At 38.8% G+C, this 16,769-nt stretch overlaps 1 protein-coding gene across 5 annotated transcripts in view; it reads left to right on the top strand.

Moving 5' to 3' along the window:
• Positions 1-16,769, top strand: part of ptprua (protein tyrosine phosphatase receptor type Ua) — a 334,107-nt gene that overhangs the window by 155,363 nt on the left and 161,975 nt on the right. For all 5 annotated transcript variants that reach the window (XM_034704890.1, XM_034704892.1, XM_034704887.1 and 2 more), the window contains exon 4: positions 9,356-9,437. In XM_034704890.1, the coding sequence (XP_034560781.1) occupies positions 9,356-9,437 (82 nt within the window). The remainder of the gene's footprint in view (positions 1-9,355; positions 9,438-16,769) is intronic.

Genomic DNA, 16,769 nt, shown 5'->3' with positions numbered 1-16,769 from the left:
GTTTGCTTTAGTCTACTCACTGGGACATAGGCTAACGGGGCTGTAAAGAGCTGAGCTGAAGATGAGACAACAGATCAGACACACTCTGTCCCTGTCAAAGTGGATTTTGGATGTATGGTTGCTATTTTAAAAACTGCCGTTTTGGAAACGGCGGTTTCTTTAAGTTACATTTTTCTTGACTCTTTTTACTGCTCCCTAACCGCTTTGTCCTCCTTATCGCACCATCTTAATTCTCAGTGCATCTCACCATTAAGCCTCACCCTTTCTTATCGTTCCTATCTCTTTCTCTCTATGTTATCTTTTTTTTCTCTTTTAAATCATCACCCAGGAGGGATAGCAGTGTGACAGAGTTAAAGTTAGGATAACTATAACCTATGTTTTTCACAAAGGAGAGTATTCCCAGTCAGTCATGGGGCAGAGTGAAATAGACTGTGCCACATTTAGTACCTGCGGGACAGAGCTGTCCCCACAGGCACACAAAGAGCACCCTTTAAAGTTTCCAATCATTTGAAATGTATTTAAATGTGTCCTCATGAAGCTGGTTACATAAGTTTATTTTGCAAACCAAAATTTAAACCTTTAGTTAAAGTCTGGTATTAAATGTGTTTTCAATAATTCATTAAAATGAATAATAAGGATGCTACTTCTGACCTTTATTACAAACATTTAGTTGATACTTTTAAATCTTTTGTAAAATCTAACTCATATTCTTCTCCGGCTTTTTGGTATTAATCTGCATGATCACACAGCTCAAAATCAAAATAAAGTAACCTCAAGATTTATGACAAGACGTTTCAGAATCAGGATCAGGATCAGGATCAGAAATACCTTATTTATCCCCTAGAGGGAAATTACAGGTCATTACAGAGCTCTTATAAACAGTTTGTAACAAAGTCATAATATTAACAGAAGAAGGATTAAAATAAGATACAAATATGAATAAAATAAGATAAAAGAAAATAGAATAAAGATAAATTCAAATAGAATAAAATTGAAATAAAATAAGATCAAATAGAATAGAATAAAATAAAATAAAGATAAAATAAAATAGAATAAAATAAAGATGAAATAAAATAGAATAAAGATAAAATAAAATAGAAATAAATTAAAATAGAATAAAATGAAATAAAATAAGATAGAATAAAATTGTATAAAGTGAAATAAAAGAGAGTAAAATATAATAAAGATCAATTAAAATAGAATAGAATAAAATAAGATAAAGATAAAATGCAATAGAATAAAATGAAATACAATAAAGATAAAATAGAATAAAATAAAGATCAATTTAAATAGAATACAATTAAATAAAGATGAAATGAAATGAAATAAATATCAAATAAAATAGAATAAAAATAGAATAAAATAGAATAAAATAGAATAATTAAGTATTTAGAATAGCGCAGTATAGTTTGAATTGTTAATGTAAGCGCTGGGTACAAAGTGAAATAAAATAAGATCAAATAGAATATAATGAAATATAATAAAGATAAAATAAAATATAATAAAATTAAGATACAATAAAATAGAATAAAGATAAAATAAAATAAAATAGAAATAAATTAAAATAGAAATAAATTAAAATAGAATAAGATGAAATAAAATAGAATAAAGTGAAATAAAAGAGAGTAAAATATAATAAAGATCAATTAAAATAGAATAGAATAGAATAAAATAAAATAAAATAAAGATAAAATGCAATAGAATAAAATTAAATACAATAAAGATAAAATAGAATAAAATAAAGATCAAGTTAAATAGAATAAAATTAAATAAAGATGAAATGAAATGAAATAAATATCAAATAAAATAGAATAAAAATAGAATAAAGTAGAATAAAATAGAATAAAATAGAATAATTAAGTATATAGAAAAGCGCAGAATAGTTAGAATTGTTTATGTAAGCGCTGGGCACAAAGTGTTGGGATTGAAGGTGATCTATACAAGGATGTTAAAGTGGCAGGGCTATTGTATATTGCATGGTTATTGCACAGGGAACAGGCATCATTTTCAAGTAGACCAAGGTGTCAATGTGCAACTATTAAACAGGGACACTGGCGAGAGCACACACATACACACACACAGAGAGACACAGAAAGAAAACATTGGGCACATGTTGTCCTCCAGCAGCACACTGCAGAGGCAGGACCGTACACCTCACTCTGTCCCCTCAGGCTGCAGAGATGGCAGGTGATTGCATGTCATATATTTCAGTGTTTACCGCCACATTCCCAATAAAGATCTATGGTGTTGGCCTCATTCGAGCTGAAGAAATCAATTAACAGAACATTGTTGCAAATTTGTTCTCCACATTCCTGAAACGATTGCATGTAAGTCGTTAAGTTAATCAAATTCCTCATGAAGATTGATGCTGCCTGCAGATCAGCTGAGAGCTTTATCATTAGCGCACACTCATAAATAATTTGTGCAGCTCTGTAATGGAAACTAAAAGCTTGAAATATTAATTACTGTGCAAATCTTGTTTTTAATGCAATCCCTTTTATTGCCACCACTGATTTTATGTATTCTCTGGGAAGCCTCCTAGGCTGCAGTATGGATTTTGTTACTCCACACCATCAATTCTCCAGCATTGAATTTTATGAGCCAAACACGATGCAGCAGGAGGTGCATATTAAAATGCTTGCATGATTTTTACATCTAATGTGACTGTCCACCTGCTTCCCTCCCATTTACTGTCCACACTTCCTGTTCTTGTGCCAGATCTTGCTTGATCTATTCTCCCCTCTTTTCCTTTGGTCCCTGACACAGCGCTCCATCTTTGGAGATGGCCCCCCGCTGTTTTCAGTAAACCAAACCTTGATTCATACTTCACAGCTCGTGCCTTTGTGGTGTCACAGGCCTCCTTTTTCTTGGCCATTTTTCTTACAACAAAAGCCTGAAAGAAAACTGGAAAACAACATCACCTTGAACTGGATAGTCTCCATCTGAGGAATCAATTTCTTATTTTGTTTGCAGAAATAGGTTTGCCTGCATGCCTCCTTGTTAAAGTATTGGAAAAGGTTGAAACTTTGCTGTCAAATATTAAAGATGCTATCAGGTCCTGTGATGGCAAACAGTATCAGTGTGGCTTAAGCTTACACCCTCTACTTCCTATCAGTGTAGGAGGTGTTTTCTCCACTCTCTGTTTTCTCTGCGTCTAACTTTGTATATCTTCTTCCCCGTGGAGGACCTGACAGCTCAGCTCACTGCAACGTAAGACAGCACGCGCAAATCAAGACAACATCTTCAAGGGATCAATAACGCATGCAGGAACAAAATTGGTACTCCATGATCCACAATCATGCATTATTTGTTTTCCCAATAGAGTTTGGCTCAGTTCTGCTGCACTGTGATAGCTCGTGCTGTCCTGTAATCTTCAATGCATCAAAGTCAGACTTGAGGCAATGAATGAACCTCCTCCTCCTGTTCTTCACAGTGCAGTGGAGCAGGTTTAGAGTGTTCTGTCTTTTTTTTTTGTGATATCAAGTTGTGCAGGATCAGGTGGCTGATTTAACGGCAGGTGAGCAGGATGCAGCTGAACAGTCAATGATTTGACTGTGACTTCATCCATGTTTTAAACAGTGTGAGCAATGTGTCAGGCTGAAAAGAGATGTTTGTAGCAGCAGTGGTTCTGAGGAGAGACGCTGGTTGCTACATTCAGTAAGCGTATGCTAGCGGAGGTTTAAGAAAGTAGTCCGAATGTAAAAGACCATTTTGATGTCAGCATTTTTAGAAGATATATGGCTTGGTAAAAAAGTATCTAATAGCGTCCTTTAATGACTACAAAGTTACAACAAATAATTCCCCATACAGTTTGTTTGTGTGTCAGAATACAGAAATGAGCTTATTAAATAATGAATAATGAGTAATGAACTATTTTACTGTAACACTGTTTAATTCTGCTGTAAAAGTGACATTTTAACATGGGCTCTAATGGGACTTCCTCAGCTTTTGGAGCCAGCCTCAAGTGGACACTCAAGGAACTGCAGGATTTTAGCACTTCCTCGTCGACTTCATTTTTAACATTAGAGTTCTGACCCTTGTCTGTGTTCAGCACATTTTAAACTGAGAGTACGATGGTGCCCCCTTCTGGTTATTAAAGATGAGTGTTTGAGCAGTAACTACTCAAACACTGGTACAAACTATAACAAGAAAAATCAGACAGAGTGGATGAAAGCGGTAGAGTTAGAATATGATGACTTCTGTTTGTTTAAAGTAGGGATGTCAACAATGAATTGAGTATGGATTAAAGCTAGGGTTGGTAGTCTCGGAAAACCAGCATGAATTTGAATGCAGCTTTTCCTCAGGACTCCGTCTAACCCCTCCCCTCCTCCCTCGGAGCTCCTCCAAAACGGCGCCCCCCCGCTCACATGCACGAGCGCCGCTGATTCTCGACCATATGATGGTGACTGATTCAAAACCGGTCCTCACCAAAACATTATCATAGTGAAAGTTAAAAACACAAACAAACATGGCTGCTGTTAGTACTCACAACTATCATGCTAGCAGTATCCAGTTGTACCAGTGACATGATATCAGGAGAAAAGTTATAACACATATAAAACTGTAACAGCTCTACTGTTTGTTAAACGTGTTCAGTGTAGATGTTCTTAATTCCTACAGTGTTGACGGTCAGTGAAGGCATCAGGAGAGGTGTAGAGTGTGCGAGTGGGAGAGACAAGAGGAGAAGTTCTTCATTCATTCAAACATTGATTGTTGTGTTGTTGGTTGGCGTGATCACGGCCGACAGTGACCGGTTATTAAAACTCAACGTGTTCACGAATCGGCTCGTCATCACTACAGCGTCCAGACGGACGCTACAATAAATATATATTTTCTGTAGGACTTACTGAACGTCATTAATTATTCTGCTTGTTGGTGAGAGCTTTTTAGACGCTGATCCGGACTACAGTCCTGAGCAAAGCACCTCATCAGGTCAGAGGGGACAGGCCCGAGGACGAGAGAGAGGGGCAGTAAATAGAGTCAGGGGAAGTAGAGGCAGGAGACGGGGACTCGGAGGAGTGCACGCCGGGGAAATGTACGCGCAGGAGGAGGGCAGAACGGCTGGACGGGATTTGATTGGTTTAAAATTTGGGGAGCCAAAAAACGGTGATTGGTTGGTGTTTTCCCAGGTTTACTCCGGCTGTAGATAGCATTTTTTTTCACTCTTTTTTAGGAACACATTATGTATTGATTGCCATCAGGACATAAAGATCATTTTAACCAGTATGACAAAAAGTGTATCTAAATCTGATTACCAACCCCAGCTTTAATTGATTGTTAAGAACTCACTCGAACACGTTTTTTGTTTTTGATTTTCTATCACATGGAGCAAACATCATGTGGTCTCATATTTGGTTCAGCTATCAGGGAGGGGTTTTAAGTTTAAAGCATGTTTCAATGTAAATCAGCTAAAGGTGTTGCTCACAGCAGAGACGCTCAGCTGGTTGCAGCTGTGCGCTGTTGATCTCTGCCGCCAGACTGATTGTGACCCGGTTGTGCTCCCGGCTGACACCTGACCATTTTTACATGCTTATTTTTCTCAATAAGAACGAGTAGACAGAAAACTGGACACTGTGAGTCTGAAATATGTTTCTGTTCAGTTCCTTTGTTGAAGTAAATCCAGATGTTGTAGCCTGATCCTTCAGCGCCTCAGAAACAGATGGGTGACGTCCATATCCTGTATAATAGTGACGTAGTATCTGTGACGTCACCCATCTGTTTCTGAAGCGCTGTTTTGAAGGGACTTAAATACTTTGGTTTGACCTTAATGTCACTGTTTCTTGAAATGCTGCAGTTGTGTTGATAATTTAAGACGTCCTCAGCCACTTAGAGAACACAGACAAACCTCTCAAGGCTTTGGTGAACCGTGTTTAGTGTAATTGTTGTTGTAGAGAGAACTGCCACATGTCAGTGGATAGTCATTGTTTCTCTGTCCCCTGAAATATGTGTGTTCTATATATCATAGTTCTGTATGTTTTGAGGGGTTGTATGTATTTCTTCACTTGCTTGTGTTTGTTATATTGTGTTTTACCTCACAATCTTCATAGTTGTGCTCCATGTTTGGCTTTGTTAGCTATATTTTTGCACTGTTTATTCCGGTTTTGTCAGATTGGAGGGAATGTTAACCTTCTATTTATTGTGTTGTGTCTATTTGCACAAGTTCCTCATCTGCAGCTGCAGCGTTTAAGCTCTCACAGCCAGCAAACCTTCTCCACTCTGTATTCACTTCGCTTCACACATCGAGCAAATTGTCTCATTTGCAGCGCCCCGCTTTGTTTGTACAAACTGCAAGGGGATTCTACTGTAGCCATTTGTATAATAACTCTTGTTTGCATGAGCACCAGCTTGTGGATGCCAAGGTTATTCCTCCGTGTCTGGCAGAGTCACACTCAAACACACTTTTCTATACGTGAGGGTTGATGCGGAGGAGCTTAATGATGGCTCAAAGCTCGGAGCTGAGTGAATCGATGGCAGTGGGTGCGTTGACGCGTGATGAATTGAAGAGTTAATCGGTCAGACGTCTCTAATGGCCCGACACAGGAATGAAAAATAAAAATAAATTAGTGGAAAGAAAGCCTTAGTCTGTTTCCATCTGCCAAGGCCTTTTGTGGTATTGATTTGCCCGAGGCACTTAAAGCCTGATGTATTGTCAACATTGCAATCTATTGCCCGCCTGAGTGTGCGGTCACAGTCTGACTTCCACTGGGCCTTGGCATAGATAACCACAGGTAGTGTGAGGTGGTCATTCTCACATTGACTACCACACACTCACACACTCGGGCTCACACACACATTATGAAGACTACAACTTTCATCTTGCCGCCTGTTAATGCACTCAACCCTGGAGTCTGGAGTTTGTCGTGCTGCAGTGAAAGAAGCTCGCAGAGGGAATGATTCAGACTGTAATCACTACTCAGGAACCCAGGAAGTCTCAGCCGCTCTCTGGGAGGCCTTCAGGTTCACTTTGAGGCTTTGCATGAGCCCGGTTCGTTTGGATGAGTGAGTGAATATCTAAGCTGCGTCGATGGACTCCTGCAGCTGCTGAATAGTCTGATGAAAGGGACAGTAGAGAAGAAGAGAGGGTTTTATCCATGTGATGAACACTGTATGGTTTGATGTGGTTGAATCAGAAGAATTATTAAGACTACACTGCTGGAAGAGAGGGTAACATGTTGGCTTGCTTAGCATTTTAACCCTATACAATGAGGAACGGTTAGAGAGGTCCTCATATATGAGACAGAAAATAAAAGTAATAGATACAATGATATAATACTAAAATAAGATAGAAGAAAGTAAATGACATACTTAAAAATAAAATAAGTATGATGGAATATATAAAATCAAATCAGATAATTATCAAAAAATAAATAAAAATAGAATAAGATAGAATAAAATATAAAATAAAATAAAAATAGAATATGATAGAATAAAATATAAAATAAAATAAAAATAGAATATGATAGAATAAAAAAAAAAGATACAATAGAATAAAATAAGATAGAATGAGATAAAAATAAAAAACAATACATATAAAATAAGATAGAATAAAATAAAAAAAATACTGTAAAAATAGAATAAGCTAGAATAAAATCAAAATAACAGAATAAAATAAAAATAAAATAGAATAGACATAGAACAAGATGGAATGAAATAGAATAAAAATAGAATAAGCCTCCATCTGAGGAATCAATTTCTTATTTTGTTTGCAGAAATAGGTTTGCCTGTTTTCCCAATAGAGTTTGGCTCAGTTCTGCCGCACTGTGATAGCTCGTGCTGTCCTGTAATCTTGAATGCATCAAAGTCAGACTTGAGGCAATGACTGAACCTCCTCCTCCTGTTCTTCACAGTGTCGTGGAGCAGGTTTAGAGTGTTCTGTCTTCACCGTGCTCACATGGTGACCACATGTTTTTCAACACCCTGTTTTTGTGATATCAAGTTGTGCAGGATCAGGTGGCTGATTTAATGGCAGGTGAGCAGGATGCAGCTGAACAGTGATGTGACTCTGACTTCATCCCATGTTTTAAACAGTGTGAGCTGTGTCAGGTTGAAAAGAGATGTTTGTAGCAGCAGTGGTTCTGAGGAGAGATGCTGGTTGCTACATTCGGTAAGCGTATGCTAGCGGAGGTTTAAGAAAGTAGTCCGAATGTAAAAGACCATTTTGATGTCAGCATTTTTAGAAGATGTATGGCTTGGTAAAAATTGATATAAAAGATATAAAATAAAAATAAAATCTAATAAGATAAGATAAAATAAAATAGAATAGGATAGAATTAAATACAAATAAAATACACATTGAATAAGATGGAATTAAATAAAAATAAGATAGAATACAATAAAATAAATAAAAATGATGCTTAAACAATGGTAATAATGGTAATAATGCAGTCCAGGGCTAAAAGGAAATTACTCCAAGTTAAAATCCAGATTAAAAAAAGGTAAGTTTGCTTACCTTTGCTTGAAGCTTGGTTTGTATTTTGTCTCTGGCTGCTTTGGTTCCCATTAAAATAGTTTCAGTTTTATCTTTGTTTGATTTTAAAAAGTTCTTGCTAATGTCAGAGAAGCAGCTGCATTATTGAACAATGACAGCACACGTTTTAGCAGATTATCACAGAATAACTGCTGGGAATCAAAATGATAGCTGCTGGTGAAACCTCCAGGCATCAGGTGAAACTTTACTCTGAACCGAGAGTCTTTGAGTCTTTATCAGACTTTACATTAGAGCTTGATTTGTCAAAACAAAGGAACAGTTAAAACACTATCGATGCTTTGTATTAGAGCTTCTGGTCCATGCCTAATATAATAAGTAATGGATAAAGTGTAGTGAGTGGGAGGTTATGCAAACTACAATCCTGACAGGGTTGTTTCACCCTGAAGGGATTCAAATGAGCATAACCTCCCACTTACTACACTGTATCCTGCATGTCACTGGGCTACCAACTAAGAAAATAAACAAGTTGACACAAAATATTGATATATTATAGTTATATGAATATTTGTATTATAATGATTTCTATTATTATTTAGAAAAGGTGAACAGGACTTCTGCAGGAGCATCGATGTTGACGTTCTCTCATTCTTCTTCTCTTTGACGTTGACTCACCCTCAAACATAAATGAGTCAAATGTCTCATCTTTGAACATTGTGTCTGTTATCTCTACCTCTTCTGATTCAGTGACTTTGTAGAGATCAGCAGCTCAGAGATGCTCTGTAAAACTGCTTTATACTGTAAAAATCTATGTATATCTCCCCTCCACAGGTCTTTGGATCCCATCTCCTCTAATTACCTGCTTGTCAATCTACTCACCACTCAAGTCGTAATGGTCTGTAGTCATTTCATTATCCTTTGTCTCCACAGGTCGTCTTCGAAGCGACCGTTTCCGAGGAGCGACAGGGCTACATTGCCTTGGACGACATCGTGCTGCTCAATTACCCCTGTAGTAAGTACCCGTTCTGCTCCTCTCATATCTTAGCGCCTGACCTTTCCTGAGCCCAGGGAAAGTGTGCGGCTGAACAACAAACTGGAAACTGTTGAACTCCAGGAGGTTCAGCCGTTTCTTGCAGGTGATTGAAGCCCGTGAAGCAACCCTGCCAACAGGGGGGCATCTGAGGCACATGTACGGTACCTGTCCAATTGTCACGGCCGTAATAACACAGCAGGGGATCTCTCCTTTGTCCTGGAAAAATTTCTGACCTTTCCCTCAGATGGCTGTGCTCTGAGCCCTGTGCTCTTAAGGCTAATGTGGTGTTACGGGCAGGAAGAGGACAGCTCGTGGTTGTACTTCGATCTTCTCTGGCAGTGTGTTTTTCTTTCATCGTCATCAGTGGGATAAAAGGTGTTGGGCTCTGTAGCATTATGTTCTGTTAACTGTACCATTTTTCATAGCGTCTGTGTCTCTCCTTAAGCCTCCATGCTGCTCCTTAGATCACACTTAGCTTTTGTCTGAGGCGTCCAACAGAGCGAATCTTCTGATTGGTCCAGCTGGGAGTAGCCATCATGGTAAAGGTTGCACTGATGCATGCCGACCTCTAATAGAAAGAACATCTTCCTGAACAGACATGAATATGTCTCAGTTTATCTCAGGGTCATAGTTGGCTTTTTATAAGATCAGTTTTATCCAGTAGAAGGTTGCAGTGATTGTTAATCATGTGCTGGCTCTACATGGTTTGTTGGAGGAGAGACATTGACCCAAATCCAGCATATTTTAACGTTTTAATTAAATTCCACACATTTGATGATTGTGCTGATTTGTTGTGAGTTTGATGTCTTCCAGTTGTTTTGTTCAGCGTTTCATTGCATCATGGTGGCTTTATTTCAGTATCAACAGCAGAATTAAAAACAAAAGCTTTACTCATGTTGTGTTTTTATTGTTTTGAAGCTTTATTTGCTTAAATCGGTATTATCTGAGTATCAGCTTTACGATAATATTAAACCTCAGTCCTGTTTTTACCTTTATCCTCAAGTCAAGTCACATTTATGTATAAAGCGCTGTAAAAACAACTTGCATGGACCAAAGTTTTTAACAACCAAAGGAGACGATACATTTGAAACCCAATAAAACCCAAAGAGCAGCTGCATTCAAGAACTCAATAAAAGAAATGTGAGAATAAAAACAAAGAGGAGCCGAGACGAAACCATGAACAGTGTAACCATAAAAGTCTTGCTGGACGATATTAAATACAGATTAAATATGACGAGACAAGGTCATCTTGAACTGAAGGCCGCTGATAAGAGATGAGTCTTTAACAGGGACTCAAAAATGTTCAGTGACTGAGCAGATCTTCTATGAATCAGACTGTTCATAGATAGGGAGCAGTCTATTTTGCAATTAAAGAGGAATAGGTACAAAAAGTTTTGGTATTTCTCAAATAAGAAATTTAGCCAGCTGCTTCTGAATTAGTAGTAATGTCAACAACATAATTAATTGGGTAAGCATCCAATAGAATTAAATCCACCAAAAGGCTTTTTAAGACTCTTGGTGAAATAGGTTTTGTCACTTGAAGTGTCAGAACAATGCTGACATAAAAAGACCTTCAATTTGAAAAGTACAATGTATTTTTGTAGTCAGAAGCAGCTAAAATTAAAATTGCTTAAACTATGTAAACAAGAGGGATTTCTCTCCCCTAAAGCTCCTTTATGGAGAAATAGATTGCTAGCAGTGACCCTTAAGAGTATTAAATTGAAGTTGCGGTCTAAGAAAGGCATAACCCACCTAGAGCACTGCTATGAAGATGGAATTTTTATGTCTTTTGAACAGCTTAAAAAAATATATAGTTTGACGAATAAGGATTTCTTCTGCTATCTTCAGCTACGTGACTTCATTAGGGTAAACAACAAGGGCAGGTGGACTCTACCTACTATGACAGCTGTAGAGCAGTTATTTAACAGTGACCGACCAACCTTTAAAAGCATTTCTAGGATTTATGAAGCTCTCATGTCACATCTAATTCTACCTGACTGGGACAAATCTAGACTGAAGGCTGATTTATACTTCTGCGTTGAATCAATGGCGTACCCTACGCCGGCGGTCCGCGTGGCTCCCGTACCTATGCAGAGGCCTACGCACGTAGCTGACGTGCACCCCCTCCAAAATGTAACTACGACGCGAACCACAAGCCCTGTGATTGGTCCACTCGGTAGCTTTGTATTTCCCGCATTTACAGCACTTCCGGGATCCCGGACATCGGCCGTGTATTTCCTCTCCTCCTCTCTATTCTTCATGTAATCATGTCTGTATGATAAACAGCAACATGTATCAGCTGTAGATTAACATAACACGCTCTGAATCTCCGTGGAAAAGTAAACAGAGATCGTAGTGGGGCCGGAAGGAGGAGACCGGCTATCAGAGAGACCACACTGCCCTCTAGCGTTTCGGAGGAGAATTGCAGCGCGACACGGACACATCGACGCACAAGTATGTGGGGCTCATGTCTGCGTCAGCCCCTGCTGTGTAGGGGAGACGCAGAAGTATAAATCAGCCTTGAGACGGGAGAAAACCCTGGGGATTAATCTGGATCTAGATCTGTGGGGCAGTCTTTGTAGAGATAGTTTAAAATCTATGATCAACTCTAGATATAGATTGACACAGTTTAACTATCTTCACCAGCTCTACATGACCCCACAGAAACTACACAAATACAAACTCCAACATATCGTCCCTCTGTTTTAGATGTGGCTTTGAGGAAGGGACACTCCTGCACTCTACCTGGCAGTGCTCTAAACTTCAGCGGTTTTGGAAGAGAGTATGTGATACTATCTCTAGTATTTATGATGAAATTCTTCCATTGGATCCAGAGCTTTGTTTGCTGGGCAATCTTGCTAATTTTATTTTCAAAGATAGCTATGCTATCAAGCTCATACAAATCTTGCTGATCATTGCCAAAAAATGCATTGCCTTAAAATGGAAATCAAATGTGGACATTCCTATTGGACTCTGGCTCTCTGAAATCAATAAATGTGTTCCGCTAGAGAAGATAACTTACAGTCTGAGAAATAGGAGTAAAACATTTTATAAGATATGGCAACCCTATCTGGACTACATGGAAAACCTGCCATCTCACATTATTGACTGTGCCACTGTATAACAATACTGTATTGAGAATGTCTTGAAGATTAATTTCTGTCTCTCGTCAGTTTTTGTAATTTTTTGTTTTTTGTTTTTTATTTAATTTTATTATTACCCTTTTTTTCTATTGATTTTAATCGTTATTTTGGAATTACCTATTGTTTGTATTCTGTCTGTAATATTAACTCCTCATACAGTAGGCTTCCTACTCTTCCTTTATGTCCTTTGTATAGTCTATTCTCTGTCCACATGTTTAAATTTGAAAATCAAAATAAATTATTCAAAAAAAAAAAGAAACAGCTAAAATTGATCTCTTTAAAGCAAACAAAAACCCATTACTAAGAACATTTAATTTTACCTTGCAGAAGAAAGAAGTTGTCTATCCAAGCAATCTGTCTGTTCTTTTTTCATACTGTTGTTTTAAAGGTGACATATCATGCAAAATGGATTTTTTAATGGTTCTCTACCTGAAATATGTGTCTCTGGCATGTCTACAAACCCCCGAGAATGAAAAAAATCCATTCTGCCCCTGTTTTGATTTCTCCACCTTTCTGTAAATGTGTGTGAAACGAGCCGTTTCAGACTTCAGTGTTTTTGTTACGTAACAACAATATCCGGTCTGTAACGGAGTCAGAGCTCGGAGGCATGCTAGTTGCAGGCTTTCTTAATAAACACAAAGGTCGGTTTTACTCCCCACGTCTGCAGATTTGAAGATCTAGTGGATGATTTTTATTTATCATGGATAAGTGCTAGCGCTAGTTAGCATAGCTACATAGCTACATGTCGTAGCTGTAGCTGTAGCTGTGTACCAAGACACACATCGACATACTGACAAATAAAACAACAAGAAACACTAAATCTGTGACCAATCCTTCAGAAAGGTCCTGCTGCAGGCGCCTCTCCGCCAGGATCAGATTCAGGATCAGATTCAGAGGGTTGAAGTAACGTGATCTCTGAGCAGCCGTGTATATTCAGCCAACATGTAAAAATTAGATCAACGTGCTGGACAGCCGAGGCACATCCACTTCCTGAGGGGGCGTGGTCAGAGAGAAAACAGAGTGTTCTGAGGAGGACTGAAGAAGAGGGCTTTTCAGGCATGCCAAAATCTGATTTCAAAGTGTTTTTTTGAGCACAAACTTTAAAGACATGTTTTGGGGACCTCTTAGACCAATATATGTTGATGAAAAAAGCGTGATATGTCACCTTTAAACTAATCATGTTATACACAACAATAAAAACTATGCAGCCAAAAGAGACAGCTGTAGACCAGAGAGAGAGATGGGGTATTATCTTCCTCTTTGTGAATATCAGACTCAAGTTTATCTCAATGCCAGCAGTTGGGCCAATAAAACATATCTCACTTGTTTTATTATAAACAAGCAAATGCTTGTTTTCAAGTCAGCTGAAAAAACTTCACATTGGTCGATGTTGTATTAAACTCACAACTGCACAGCTTTCTAACCTGCATCTGATTTGTGCCCCGGCTGTGCATGTCCTCAGAAATTAAAGCAATGTGGAGGCTCATGAACGGTAGGGGCAGTGTAGAGGATTAGAGGGTGACAGTAAATATGGCAGCAGAGTCAACATAGCAGAAATGTTTATAGACAAGCTGATAGACCAAGTCCACAGTTATCCATTATCTGTAAAATGTGTTATTGATACTGCACAGTCACAAAACATGGAAACCCATCAGTTCCTGAAGCCCTGTTTTGAAGCTAATCGTCCGTGGTATCTATATTGGAAATGCTGAACTCAACCTAACTGCTGTCGAGCTAGTGTGAGGTAAAGAGGCAGGCTTTGAGCCTCCTAGCCAATAGCTACAGTGTTCCCACTTGTCAATCAAGTCAGCCATGTCCTTAAATGGGCAAAATTTGTAAGTTTCATATCCTTGAAAAGAACAAGTTCTAAAATAATTCACCCCGTACAGTATGTGCTGAGAGAGAAATGAGCTATTCAGACCTAAACCGTTTTTTGAACCAGGCTGTAAACATGTTTATTTCTGCTGTAAAGATTGTCTTCTCTGAATGTGTTTGTATGTGGTGCTTCTGCAGCCAGCCCTTAAGTGGACACTGGAGGAACTGCAGTTTTTTAGTACTTCTGCATTGGCTTTAATTCTCACGGCCGCATGTTTCTGCCATGTCTCTTGTTTGCATTCTGTAAATCCAGTAGTTGCATATGGCCTGAGCTCACTGGGATGTCCTCTAGAGGTATCCTCATTTAAGACACCTCGTGCTAAGTGAAGTATGTGTACATTCATGACCCAGCCAGATAAATGCAAGGTTAATCAACAATATATCTCCGGCTCCAATGTGGCCAACAAACTTGATGTATACAGCTTTAAACATGCTGTAATATACCAACTACCTGCAGCCTAAATCTAACAGTTCTGCCTCTGTTCTTGCTGTTACTCAGGGACCGAGCCTTTCTGTCAAATCCTGCTGCCTGGATCTAGACTGGCCTTCTGTGAGAACACTGATATTGTTTTTTTAAGCTGCATAAATGTGGGAAAATGCTAATGAATGATAATGCAGGGTATTTATGAGCTCATGAAATTCAGATATCTCTTCCTTGCTCTACTCAAAAATCAGACAGTCCTCACATGATAAATCATTGAATCCTCACTGGGAAACAGACAGAGGAAATTAAATAACCTCTTCTAAAACCAGATCCCATCTTTCACTTTTTTCTTCTAACCCAAGCTTGTCTTAAATTTCCCCTCTGTCTCTTTCTCAGTGCAGCGGGGTTGGGTATGTTTTTAAGGAATTTCAGATGGACTTTTTAAGGAGATACAGAAGAGAGGGGTCCTCTGTTTGTGGCTCAGGTTGAGTCTCTCCTTGGTGTCTCTCCGGGGTCTTTTAGCCCCCAGAACTACTTTACCATGAACTAAAAGGTTCCTGTGCTCCCATTGTTGTCTGCGTTTCAACCGTGGGCTGAAGTCCCGGGTAGATTGTGCAAATCAGGCAAGTGACGTATGGAGGAAATAAAAAGTAAATGCACTACACCACCAGACCAGTAGAGGGAAGTAAAACAAAGACGAATGCCATTCATCACAGATGATACCATAGAAGCAGACAGACAGACAGGAAGGTATCATCATTAGCAACAGTTAGCCTGTTAGCATGAAGAGACTCAGCTGGTGCTGTTTTAGATGGTGCTATATTTCATCACAGATGGATTCACTGAATAAACACGTGAGAGGAGATAAGGGCGAGTAGCAAAGTCTTTTCAACACGGCTTTAAAATCCTTTTGAACTCAAAAGGCCGTGGCAGAGATCGGCCAGTGTTTTGGTTTAAACAGCGACCCTGTTAACTGGAGACTTTCAGCCGGATGCATCCCTCATAAACGTCTTTAGACGATCATTAAACATCTGATGAGGATATTTTGAAATCTTAATAAAAACTAAACTAGTTTACATTCCCAGGAACTCCCTCTGTGTTTCAACAGACACTGACATGTTCAACTGAAGGTCTCCAGTTTACAGGGTCACTTTTAAAACCGTAACACCGGCAGAGACGCATTCACGGTGGGCTGAGAGAAGACTACTGTTACAAGCTGTTAAATCAAGAGAATCACAGCTTCTTCTTTTGAAAAGTACACACACATACAAAAAAGATAGAACAAATAAAAACAAATGAAAGAAAGAGAAATCAAGTGAATCACAGATGTGTGTGATGTTATTGTGGACGGCGGGCGGAATAAAAACACTGCGGTTAATCTACCAATCAGACACGTTCAGCATTGCAGGCCCTGCCCCCTGAAAGTCCAGGGACCTTTGAAAACTACTATCCCCCTAGCAGGGGCTTTTCAGGGGGGAGATTATCTACCCCTGAACTAAATTAGACCCTGGTTCCTCTGGTCGAAATACACGTAGTTCCAGGGTTAAGTCCCTGCGGTTGAAAAACGCCTTGAGCTCACCTAAGGGGACAGTTTCCCTGCAGGGGCAGCTTTGACGCTTATGCACACCATAGATGCATGACTCATAAAGCACAATTGTGTGTATTCAACCATGCATAATACACACATCAACTCCTCTAGAAAATGCACACAATCACATTTTCTTTTGTACAGCTGGTGCTATGCAAGAGCAGTCACCCTTAAAAACACACACGTTCACACAAAAAGCTGTAAGTAAACATTAGTGAGCTGGCATACATTACCCACTGGCAGCATGAATCATGGTGTAACCCCTTGGGAAAGATGCAAGT

The sequence above is a fragment of the Notolabrus celidotus genome, chromosome 16 (genome assembly GCF_009762535.1).
Source record: "Notolabrus celidotus isolate fNotCel1 chromosome 16, fNotCel1.pri, whole genome shotgun sequence".
Lineage (NCBI taxonomy): Eukaryota > Metazoa > Chordata > Actinopteri > Labriformes > Labridae > Notolabrus > Notolabrus celidotus.
Note: the sequence above shows the minus strand (reverse complement) of the source record. Positions and strands in the feature narration are given on the sequence as shown.